This window comes from Odocoileus virginianus, unplaced genomic scaffold (genome assembly GCF_023699985.2).
Source record: "Odocoileus virginianus isolate 20LAN1187 ecotype Illinois unplaced genomic scaffold, Ovbor_1.2 Unplaced_Contig_23, whole genome shotgun sequence".
NCBI lineage: Eukaryota > Metazoa > Chordata > Mammalia > Artiodactyla > Cervidae > Odocoileus > Odocoileus virginianus.
This window is the reverse complement of record NW_027224340.1, coordinates 971370-982843: the sequence shown is the minus strand read 5'-3', so window position 1 is coordinate 982843 and position 11474 is coordinate 971370. Positions and strand designations below refer to the sequence as shown.

Below are 11474 nucleotides of genomic sequence, written 5' to 3'. Positions count from 1 at the left end.
CTGGAGACATCCCTGGGTTCAATCCCTGGGAAGAGGAGGAAGATCCCTGGAGGAGGAAATGGCAACCCACTCCATTACTCTTGCTGGGAGAATTCCATGGACAGAAGAGTCAAGCAGGCTACAGTCCATGGGGTTGCAGAGTCTAATGTGACTGAGCACGCACAGGCACACTGAGTAATGATATGGAGAATCCACGTGATCTTTTGTCCATTTAAAAACTGGGTGGTTTGTCTTATCTACTTATAAGGATTTTGGCAAAAAAGAAAAAAAAAGGCAAAATGGTTGAGGAGGCCTTACAAATAAGAGAAGCAAAAGGCAAAGAAAAAAGGAAAGATATATCCATCTGAATGCAGAGTTTCAAAGAACAGCAAGAGGATATAAGTCTTCCTATGCGATCAATGCAAACAAATAGAGGAAAACAATAGACTGGGAGAAACTAGAGATCTCTTCAAGAAAATTAGATTCCAAGGGAACATTTCATGCAAAGATGGACAAAATACAAGACAACCAGTATGGATGTAACAGAAGCAGAAGAGGTGGCAAGAATACACAGAAGAACTATACAAAAAATTGGGAAAGGAGTATGTCAAGGCTGTATATTGTCACCCTGTTTAATTTATATGCAGAGTACATCATCCCAAATTCCGGGCTGGATGAAGCACAAGCTGGGATCAAGATTGCCAGGAGATATATCAATAACCTCAGATGTGCAGATGACACCACCGTTATGGCAGAAAGTGAAGAGGAACTGAAAAGCCTCTTGATGAAAGTGAAAGAAGAGAGTGAAAAAGTTGGCTTAAAACTCATCATTCAAAAAACTAAGATCATGGCATCTGGTCCTATCACTTCATGGCAAATAGATGGGGAAACAATGACAGACTTTATTTTGGGGGGGCTCCAAAATCACTGCAGATGGTGACTGCAGCCATGAAATTAAAAGACACTTGCTCCTTGGAAGAAAAGCTATGACCAACCTAGACAGCATATTAAAAAAAAAAGTAGAGCCATTACTTTTGCTGACAAAGGTGCACCTAGTCAAAGCTTGCTCCTTGGGAGAAAAGCTATGACCAACCTGGACAGCATATAAAAAACCAGAGCCGTTACATTTGCTGACAAAGGTGCACCTAGTCAAAGCTGTGAGTTTTCCAGTAGTCATGTATGGATGTGAGAGTTGGACCATAAAGAAAACTGAGCACAAAGAATTGATGCTTCTGAACTGTGGTGTTGGAGAAGACTCTTGAGAGTCCCTTGGACAGCAAGGAGATCCAACCAGTCAATCGTAAAGGAAATCAGCCCTGAGAATTCATTGGAAGGACTGATGCTGAAACTCCAATACTTTGGCCACCCAATGCGAGGAACTAACCATTAGAAAAGACCCTGATGCTGGGAAAGATTGAAGGCAGGAGAAGACGAGGGACAAAGGATGAGATGGTTGGATGGCATCACTGACTCGATGGACATGAGTTTGAGCAAGCTCCGGGAGTTGGTGATGGACAGGGAAGCGTGGTGTCCATGGGGTCGCAGAGTCGGACACGACCGATCAACTGAAGTGAAGGATTTGGGGGGCTTCTCTGGTGGCCCAGTGGTTGAGAATTCATCTGCCAATGCAGGGGACATGGAGTCAATCTTTGGTCTAAGAAGATCCCACATGCTATGAGGCTCTGGAGCCCTGGAACCTGCAACTACTAAAGCCGGCTCTACCCTAAAGCCTGTGCTTTTGCAACAGGAGAAGCCATGGGAATGAGAAGCCCGCTCACAGCTAGAGGGTAGCCCCCGACTCTCCTCAACTACAGAAAGCCTCCCAGCAAGGAAGACTCAGCAGTCAAACATCAAAAAAAAAAAGTGGAATTTTAGATAGTTTTAGACCTTTCTTCTTTTCTGATGTAAATATTTAAATCCAGGAACATCCCTCTAAACATCGCTCTAGCTGCATTCAACAGATTTTGACGTGCCGTGTTTCCATTATTCCCGCAGCCGGGAAGGGTGGGACGAATCCGGCGGGCTCGGGCAAACAAAGTCACTAAGACAAACTCCTAAAGGGGCGGAAGCGCCGCTTCCGGCGGTGAGAGAAGCACTTCCGCTGGGGCGTGTGCGTCATGGCCGGTCCCGTCCGGCCTACTTGTAGAGTTCCCAGGTGAGGTTACTTCCGGGTCCTCGCCAGCTAGTCTAGGTGTGGCCGCCGGCCTGACGCTCCTCCGGGCGCCGGCCCCCACCCTCATCAGGCCCGAGCCTGTTTCTGCTTCCGGCTGCGCGCTCCCTGGGCGGCCGGGTGGTTTGGGTAGCCTCGACTTCTGTCAATTCAACCTGGACCGCTCCGGTGGGAGCTGCTGTACCCCGCTGCCTGCTTAGTACCAAAAAATACCCTCGCTCAGGACTCCTTCACAGGTGGGAGCCACGTACTTCTGTCTAGCCCATTGGCCGAGATGACTGGCGCTCTAACTCAGGAATCGCCTTGAGTTTTGCCCTCTCCGTTTCCACCCTCCACGTCTCCGCCCGGGCCCCCACTCATCCCTCCACTCGACCATCTCAGTGGTCAGTGATCGTCTCCCTGGCTTCCCTTATCCCGTCCTGCCCTGCTGCTGTACGATTTGCTCACGGAAGGGATAATCTTTCTGAAGTGTAGCCATCACAAAAGGACCTGCCTTTCCTGTAAAACCATGGGATCGTTCTGAAGGTTAGGAAAAGATTCTTCAGTTTCTTTTCTTCTAGAAGCATTATAGTTTCATCTTTCACATTTTGGTCCAACATCGATCTTAAATTATTTTGGGGTATGGTATGAATTACATTGATGCCCATGTCATAAAACACACTTAACTGGGGGGTTCCCTGGCAGTCAGGTGGTTAAGCTTCCACTGTTTCACTGCTGAAGATTCGGGTTCATTCCTTGGTCAGAGAACTAAGATCCTGCAAGCTGCCTGGCACTACCAAAAACAAAGAAACCCACCTAATTGTATGGGTGAGTCTATTTCTGCACTCTCTGCTGTTTCATTGATCTATCTATTTATGTCTGTGCCAGTACTACACTGTCTTAATTACTGTAGTCTTAGAATCAAGGAGAGTGTAAGTCTTCCAATTTTGTTCTTCAAGACGGGTTATTTGATGTCGTTTGCTTTTCCATGTAAATTTAATTGTCATCCTGTTGATTGCTACAAAACAAAACCAAAAAAACCTTGCTATGGTTTTGCTTGGAGTGGTGTTGGATTTCTAGATTGGTTTAGGGAGAACTGATGACACCCATAACCGGGGGACATCACTCCGTTTGTTTCCATCTTAAAGTTTGCTTAGCATTGTTTTGTCGTTTTGAGAGTAGATGGTTTGTTAAATATATTCCTATGTCGAATGTGTGTTTTTTCCCACACCACCAAGCAACTAACTGAATTGTGACACACTGTATCTGGAGATAATGTCAGATGCCACAAGTTAAGGGCTCAGTCCCAGAAGGCTGCCTCTCCCCCCACAGCTGAGAGGCCAAACTTAAGTCCAGGTTGTCACTTGTGCTTCTGACTGGCTATAGATCTGGAGGTTACCACAGCAGAGGCTGTGGGTTTGATTAGTTTGCTAGAGTGGTTCACAGAACTCAGAGGAACATTTAACTCACTGGATTATGGTTTATAATCAAAGGATAAGGATCAGAATAGCCCGATGGAAGACACATACGGAAAGTATGGGGAAATGGCCCATGGTCTTCCATGGTCTCTCCAAACACTCTACTCTCTTGAATCGCCATGTGTTCACCAACCTGGAATTTCTTGAACACTTCCAGCACTGGAGTCCCTCACTCCAGGCACTGGAGATAAAACCAACATTGTATTCTTGGGATAAACTCACTTAGACATGATACAGGGTTCTTTTAGTAAATGGCTGTACTGGCCTTCCTAATGTTTTGTTAAGGACTTCTGTGTCTGCTTATGAGAAAGTATTTTTGTATGTTTCTTGTGATGTCTTTATCAGGTGAAGGCTTTGCTGGCTTCATAACACAAGCTGGAATGGGTTTGCTTTCCCTTGTCTCCTACCAGCTTCTAAGTTTGGTATAGTCTTCCTTGAGGGTTTGGTAGAGTTCATCAGTGAATCAGCTCAGTCCAGTGTTTTTTCTGTGACAAGGTTTCTTCTTTTGTCAGTTTCATAAAATTATGTCTATAAGGGAATTTGTCCATTTCATCATCTGAGTTGCTGAACTTGTTGGCCAGAGTTGGTCAGAGCAGAAGTAACACTACTTTTCATGTCTGTAGGATCTGTAGTGTGACCTCATTGTTTCATCCCATACCCGGGGAACTAGGCATCTTCCTCCTGCTGGCCTTTTTCTTAAGCTGTCTTGGACACTGTCCTCTCTTGCATCATCAGGAATAGCTCGATGGATGTCTGAAGCAGGGCACCCTTCTTCACCTGGAAAAGACACAAGGACTCACTGTAGCCAGAGACTTTGGGATCCTGAGGAGGGTGATTCTGAACAGATCATCTGGGCAGAAGTTGGATCTGAGCAGACCAGGTCTGCATAGTTTGGGGCGGAACTTGTGGCTTATTCTCAAAACTTGGTGAAGGATAATGAAGCCCTGATGGAAGAATCTGATTTGGGGGGAAATACCCAAGAATCTCCATGTGTGCAGTGCTGTGGGTATGGGCTTCCTGTCCTGGTCCCATCTCCTGGGGAGGTATCAGGGTGGGATCTGATCCCCAATCATCCAGTCGGGTATCTGGCTAAGCTGTTGGCTTTCAGCCATAAATGGGTGGTCTTGGTCACCACTTGGTGGCAGCCTGTGGCTTGCTCTCTGGAACGTCAGAGTCTTTTGTATGGCAGGGGGGACACAGGACACCCAGTGGTTTCCTTAATGATGCTAGCACCCACCCCACTCCTAAACTCCCCTCCGTTGTGGAGCAGGCGTGAGTCACTGGGGGGGAGGACTAAAATCCTGTTACCAGCAGATTCTAAGTCAGGAAGGTGTGACGGAAATCTAAAGCATTCCAAGGGCTGGGAAGACGGTCAAGATATCTCCATGAATTATAGTTCAACTGTGCATTAACACTTCTCAGGTGACCACTGACTGAGAACAGTGTGACTGTCACACAAGCAGAGAAACAATGAAATCAGAGGGAGGAGGATTCAGCTGAAACACAAGGGGAGAAATACAGAAAGTATAAACTTAACTGATAAAAAAGAACACTGCTATTAACACTGCAAGTAAACCAATGTAAAATATGCCCTGAACTTAAAAGACTGAGACTGGCAGACTGTATTTTAAAATACAAGAATGAGAGGGATGCAGGTTCCATTCCTGGTTGGGAAGTTGAGATCCCACATGACAGGGGGCAACTGAGCCCACGCACCACAACTAAGGCCTGATGCAGTCAGAAACAGATAAATAAGTAAATATAAAAATAATAAGATACAAGAACCATATTTACTGATTCTAGGGACACATCTAAAATATAAAACTGACACTGGTAGAAAGGGGGTGCAAGACAAGCCCCCTAAAAGCTGGAGCTGCCATATTACTGTCAGGCTGTGGGCAGCAGTGAACACTGCAGACTGAAGACAGAGTTAGTGCACAGAGGATAGCCAGTAGTTCTACACACATATGCAACTCATAATTGCTTCAGCACACATAAAATAACAGAACTACAAAGAAATTGACAAGTACCTACTCAGAGCTGTCTCTCAGGGAGCTACTTCATGGAAACTAGCGGGCTAGAGGTCCTGAGGACCCGAGGTGTCCAGGCAGGAGGGCAGTGAAGTGTCAGTGCTGGGAAGAGGATTGTGGACTGTGCTGCTGTCCATTAGCTTCCTGGTTACCAAAACATTCCATTGATTTAACACCACAAATTAAAGCAAAGGCTTGAGCAAGGTCCACAAGTCCCGTTTAGTGGCAATGTTTCTTAAGTCTCTGTTGTTTAGTCACAAAGTTGTGCCCGACTCCTTGCTACCTACCCTGTGAACTGTAGCCCGCCAGGCTCCTCTGTCCACGGGATTTCCCAGGCAAGAGCTCTGGAGTGGGTTGCATTTCCTTCTTCAGGGGATCTTCCCAACCCAGGAATCGAACCTGTGTCTCCTTCATCTCTTGCATTGGCAAGCAGGTTCTTTAACACTGAGCCACCAGAGAAGCCCTGAGCCTCTGATACTTGTTAACAATTTCCCCTCTATACTTTTAAAAAATTCTTTGCTATTCATTTTTGGCAAAAAAGGAGAGTCATTTGTCCTATAGAGGTTTGGATGACTGCATCCTTACTCTGCCTTTTAACACATTCCTCTGTCCCCTGTATCTTGTATCCTGGTAGTTAACAACTAGAAGCTGGATTATATGAATGTTGTTTCTAACACTGTATAGGTTGCTTGGTGTAGATGCTACTGTTTCACACCAGAAGGCACTTCATATCTCACTCTTAGTAAAGTCAGGGTCATTCATGGATTCAGGGATCAACTAGACCCATTTATTATCCTCATCAAATTCCACCCATAGACTTTAGCAACCATCATGATTGAGTATTTTTTCTACACCTGTATTAGGTGGAGTTCTGTATGTAATTTTCCTTCACCAACAATTTGTTTATCCTGACATTCAGGTCATATGGGAAAGGCAGACTGGATGTGTGATTCTCTGTTTACCAAATTTTATTATTTATTCACTTGGCCCCTCCACACAGCCTGTGGGACCCTAGTCCCCAGTCCAGGGATTAAACCCAGGTTGTGATAGCACAGAGTCCTAACCACTGGCCATCAGGGAATTCACAATCTAGCAATTTTTAGAATGCTAGATTATTGCATTTTAAGTTCATGTATTTTATGTATTTGATGTGTTTCTATTCAATACATCCTTTTTGATGCTGAAATTGTTGCATTTTTGGCCAATCAGAACCCTTTACTTTACTACTCTGACCTCTGGGAGCAACTTTGTATCTGGCACCAGTTGCCACAGACTCAAATTGTTTTACTTCCTTTCCCAAATCTCTAAAGAGACCCTTTAAAATTGAAATCATTTCTGAGAACCTGACTGTCCTGGATTTCAAACAAACTTTTCCCAGAGAATTTGTGTTTGCTGCTGCCAGGCGCCTCTGAGGATTTTCAGCCTAGAACCAGAATATTTAAATTTCCAAGGGCGGCGTCGGGGTGCGGGGGTGGGGTCCAGTTTGAAAGCTGCGGTCTGAACTCCTTTCTCCAAAGGGCCCAGGTCCGCTGGGCACGGTGGCGCGTCTGCCTGTGGAGACCGGAGAGCCCCTCGGGGTTTCCACGCCCAGGAGCGCTGCGGCCACCTCGCCGGTCGGTTCTTCCAACCCCGTGAAACCTCGCTCTGCGCTTGTCATGAAATCCCTACCCTTTCGGCCAGCGGTAAGGGTGCGTGGGGCCTGGTCTCCCTCACACTTACCTCCCTGATACAGCCTCGAGGAATGCAAACCACACGTGATGGACACCGTACTACCCGGCCTCCATGCACTGGGTCTGACAGCGAAATCAAAGTTAAAAATTATCCCCGGAATTCCCCAGTGGTTAGGACTCTGCGCTGCCGGGGCCCAGTCTCAATGTTCAATCCCTGGTCGGAACTGAGATTCCAAAAGCCGCCCAGCAGGGCAAGAAAGAAAAACCCCAGTAGGTTAAACATAAAAACTCCCGCGGCTCCCTTTGGCGCCAGAACAAAGCCCAGCCCCTCCGATGGCTCCCGAGGGCCTGAGACTCTCCACCAGCGCCTCCCTGGCCTGCCAGACTCCCTCCCTGCTCGCATACTACCAGTCCATGCCCCCGATGTCCGTGTCTGCCACCAGACTATCAGCCCTGTGGGCAGGACGGTGGCGTGGTCGTCTCTCTCTGCCTCAGGCAGTGCAACCAGCTGTGAAGTCCCGGCAGACACCCAAAGCAGAGAACCACCAGCCTAGCAGGTTGAAAACTGGAAGCCATCATGAGTGTCCCCTGCGCTAGCCAGAAACTCTGGACAGCGAAGCAGGTAGTGCCAGAGCGGAGAGTGGAGGAGGGAGTCACGCCTTTATTCATAATCCACTCACCAAACCCGCCTCCTGGACAGCCCCTTTCCCCGCCACCTTCTGGCCTCACTAGCCTTCCTCGAGGTAGGTTCAGGCTCTCCCGGAGGCAGCTTCATCTGCAGCATCACGGTCGCTGTCTTCTTCAACTGGCAGAGGATAAGAGCCCGACCTGGGGACGAGCTTCCCAGAGAGGATGGTGTTCTGTGAGGCGGCATGCAGTGAGGACCGCGAAGAGAATTGAGAGTCGGGTCGGGACGGTTTAAAGGACGCGACCCCGGACCCCGGGCCGGATGGGGTCAGGGATGGGAGCCAGGAACCTGGGTGCGACATGGACAAGGACTGGACCCTGGAGCCCGCGTGCAATGGGTCGTGGGAGGGGACCCGTGAACTGGCCTTCGAAGGGGCCAGAGACAGGACCCTGGAGCCAACACGCGACGGGACCAGTGACGGGACCCTGGGAACTGAGACCTTCGAGGGCAGGGATGGGGTCCAAGAATACGCGCGGCTTAAGACCTGAGACGGGTTCTGGGAGGCTGGGACTGATGGGACCGGGAAGGTCGCGCGCGACGGGGTCTTGGAGGGAAAAGCCTCGGGGTCAGAAGCGGCCGGCGACGGTTCCCAAAGCGGCGGGCCCTCGGGGCCTCGGCGCAGCCAGCCGTGCACGCGCGGCAGGTCCCGCGTGTCCTCAACCTCGCGCCGCAGCTGCTCGCGCTGCTCCAGCAACTGGCGCCGCGTGTCATGCAGCACCTGGGCCCGGTGGCGCAGCTGCAGCAACTCCTGCCGCAGGCGAACATTGTCCACTCTGATGGCCTCGATGTGCGCCAAGAGCGCGCGCGCAGCCTCCCGCTCCGCGCGCCGCGCCAGCGACTGCACGCGCTGGCGCGCCTCGCGCTCAAACGCTGCCTTGTCCTCCAGGAATTGCAGCTTCACGCGGTGGAGCAGCTGCGTGTGCTCCACACGCACATGCAGTAGCTCGCGCTCCAGAGCCCGGATCCGGGCCAGCTGCTCCAGCTGCAGCTCCTGCGGCCGGGGCGCGGGTCAGCACCGGTCCGGGGCGCGCACCCACCTCCCCCCCCCGGGCCCCCACCCGGCCCGCCAGCGGGCGCGCGCGCACTGACCTTGTAGGGCTGCAGCTCCTGCACCTGCTGCGCCATCTGCGCCGCGCGCGCCTCCATCTCCAGCAGCTGCGCGCGCAGCGCGTCCTCACGCCCGCGGTAGATCGACGCCAGCTCTGCGCGCTGCCTGTGGATCTGCGACAGGTTCTCGCGGTTCTGATCTTCCAGCGTAACGATGGCGTTGGCGAAGCGCTGCGCGCGCGTGCTCGCGTAGCTCGCGTAGAGCCGGTTCTCCTCGCGCAGGCGCGCCGCCTCTCTGTCAAGGAGGTCTTTCTCCTGCAGCAGTTGGTCGACGCTCTGCTTACAGGCGTCCAGTTCCTCAGAGAGCAGCTTGTGCTTGCTCTGCAGATACTGACCGCGCTCCGACAGCGGCGGCTCGGCGCCCTCTCGCGCCGCGGCCCCCCGGCGCCCGGCGCCCGGCCCGCGCTTCTTCTTGGGCGCCATGGGTCGGGGCCCGCAGTCCGGTCCTCTAATTCAACCCTGCCCCGACCCCAAGCCCGAATGTTCTGGGCAAGGTTGGACGCGTCTCAGGGTCACGAAGCTGCGGGAGGCAGAATCAGGAGTTTGGGGTCGATCAGGGGTCAGGGTATTGTCGCCAACCTTTACTAGTGGGCTCTTTCCGTACCTTGGCCGTCAGTCGGGGTTCCTCCACCTTTAGTAGTGTTGTCGGGAACGGTCTCCATGGAAACAGAACTTAGTCGCCCTTCCCAGCGCCAGTCCTGTTGCTTGCGCAGTGCCTCCCCACCCCCACCCCGCCACCGCCCCGCTTTCTCCATTCCCCCCAACTCCCTCACTCAAAGTCAGTGCGTGATGGCCCGTGTGCCTGCCCTGCAGAAATCGGAGTCCAGACCGGCAGGATTTTGGCTTTCCCCGGAGGACCACGCTGGGCTTGCTTCTGAATCTAGCAGACCCAGCAGCAGCCGGAGTAGACCCCATTCTCCATATCCAGATGGCCCTTTTGCAGCCCCTGCGCCAGTGGCCGCCATATGGGGAGAGCTTTCGCCAAGTTCTTGGCCTCCCCCACCGCACCCTGTCACACACAATATCTCCTTGTGTCTCGTCAGTACAGAACGCTTCCTCACAACTTTTCATCACTCAGAGACCCAGTTTTCCTCGAAGCACTTCGTGATTCCTTCCTCCTCTCTGGAGCCCTCTAGGAGTTAGGACTGCTGAGAAGGCCAAGCCCATACGGATGCCATCCCCTGCTCAGGAAAGCTTTTCTCTGGGATTTCCTCTCCTCAGCAGGCCCTTGAGGCAGCTGTTCAGCTCAACCCACCAGCCTGTGCTTGGTCTTCCCAGCTGGCTGGAGTGGCTGGTCAGGCCTCCCATCCTGTCTGATGCTTTTGACAAGTAACTTAAATCTCTACCCATTTCTGCCCTGCCTTCCTACAGTTGGGTTTCTGTCCCAATGTGTTCACATAGGCTGCCATAGGGACAGGTTCAAGAATTGATGACTTGTAATGTGACGAGCACAGTTTAGGAAACCACATGTGTAGGAGGGCTTGCCTCCAACAAGCCTTAGGAGATTGACTTCAGAGCCCAGCACTTTGCTCCAATGGCTGGACTTGCTCTAGTTACTTACATGTGCACCAAAGGTGGGGCAGAGCTTCTTAAAATTAGGAACACACTTGAAGCATTTTCCTCTTTATAAAAATGTATTTTATAAATTAAAGTGACAAACTTTTCAGACTGCAGAATTTCCATTATCTTCACGTTAAACAACTCTAAAGAAATACTGACTCATAAAATCCTAAAACAGCATTTGAGTGTTTGCCTTAAATGACCTGGGCTTCTTACAAAAAACTGGGGAAAGCCTAAGTAGACCAATCAGCCATGACCCTGCAGTGGGGACTTCACCAGGCCCATTTGGTACCCCTTCTCCTCCAAGCCTGGCATTCCTGACCAGGGTCTCTCTGCCTCCAGAGGCAGCCACCAATGCTCTCCACCACATCACCGTGGGGCCTGCCTGGGGCCACTGTCACCATTTGACTGATGGGAAAACAGACTGTTGATCACATGGACCAAGCCTTGTCTAACTCAATGAAACTATAAGAGATTTTGTGTAGGGCCACCCAAGACAGGTCATGGTGGAAAGTTCTGATCAAACATGGTCCACTGGAGAAGGGACCACTTCAGTATTCTTGCCTTGAGAACCCCAAGAACAGTAATGAAAAGGCAAAATGATAAAACACTGAAAGATGAACTCCCCAGGTTGGCAGGTATGCTACTGGAGAAGAGTGGAGAAATAACTCCAGAAAGAAGAGACGGAGCCAAAAGAAAACAATGCCCAGTTGTGGATATGACTGGTGATGGAAGTAAAGTCCGATGCTGTAAAGAGCAATATTGCATAGGAACCTGGAATGTTAGGTCCATGAATCAAGGTAAATTGGAAGT

The 11474-nt window shown here is 50.6% G+C and overlaps 1 protein-coding gene across 1 annotated transcript; it reads right to left on the bottom strand.

Annotated features, from left to right (window-relative positions):
* Positions 1-4293: 4293 nt before the first annotated feature.
* On the bottom strand, positions 4294-9766 carry CCDC166 (coiled-coil domain containing 166). The gene is made up of 3 exons (XM_070464414.1): positions 9084-9766; positions 7987-8985; positions 4294-4383 (listed from the first exon to the last, which is right to left on the bottom strand). Exons 1-2 carry the CDS (start codon positions 9522-9524, stop codon positions 8056-8058), a joined length of 1371 nt encoding a protein of 456 aa, XP_070320515.1. The 5' UTR covers positions 9525-9766; the 3' UTR covers positions 4294-4383; positions 7987-8055.
* Between the last annotated feature and the right edge of the window lie 1708 nt (positions 9767-11474).

Excerpts from the sequence above, each read along its gene's own strand:
- CCDC166 (XM_070464414.1), bottom strand. The coding sequence starts at position 9,524 with ATGGCGCCCAAGAAGAAGCGCGGGCCGGGCGCCGGGCGCCGGGGGGCC. Across the intron at positions 8,986-9,083 it reads AGGAGCTGCAGCCCTACAAG|GAGCTGCAGCTGGAGCAGCT; the intron begins GTCAGTGCGCGC and ends CCCCGGCCGCAG.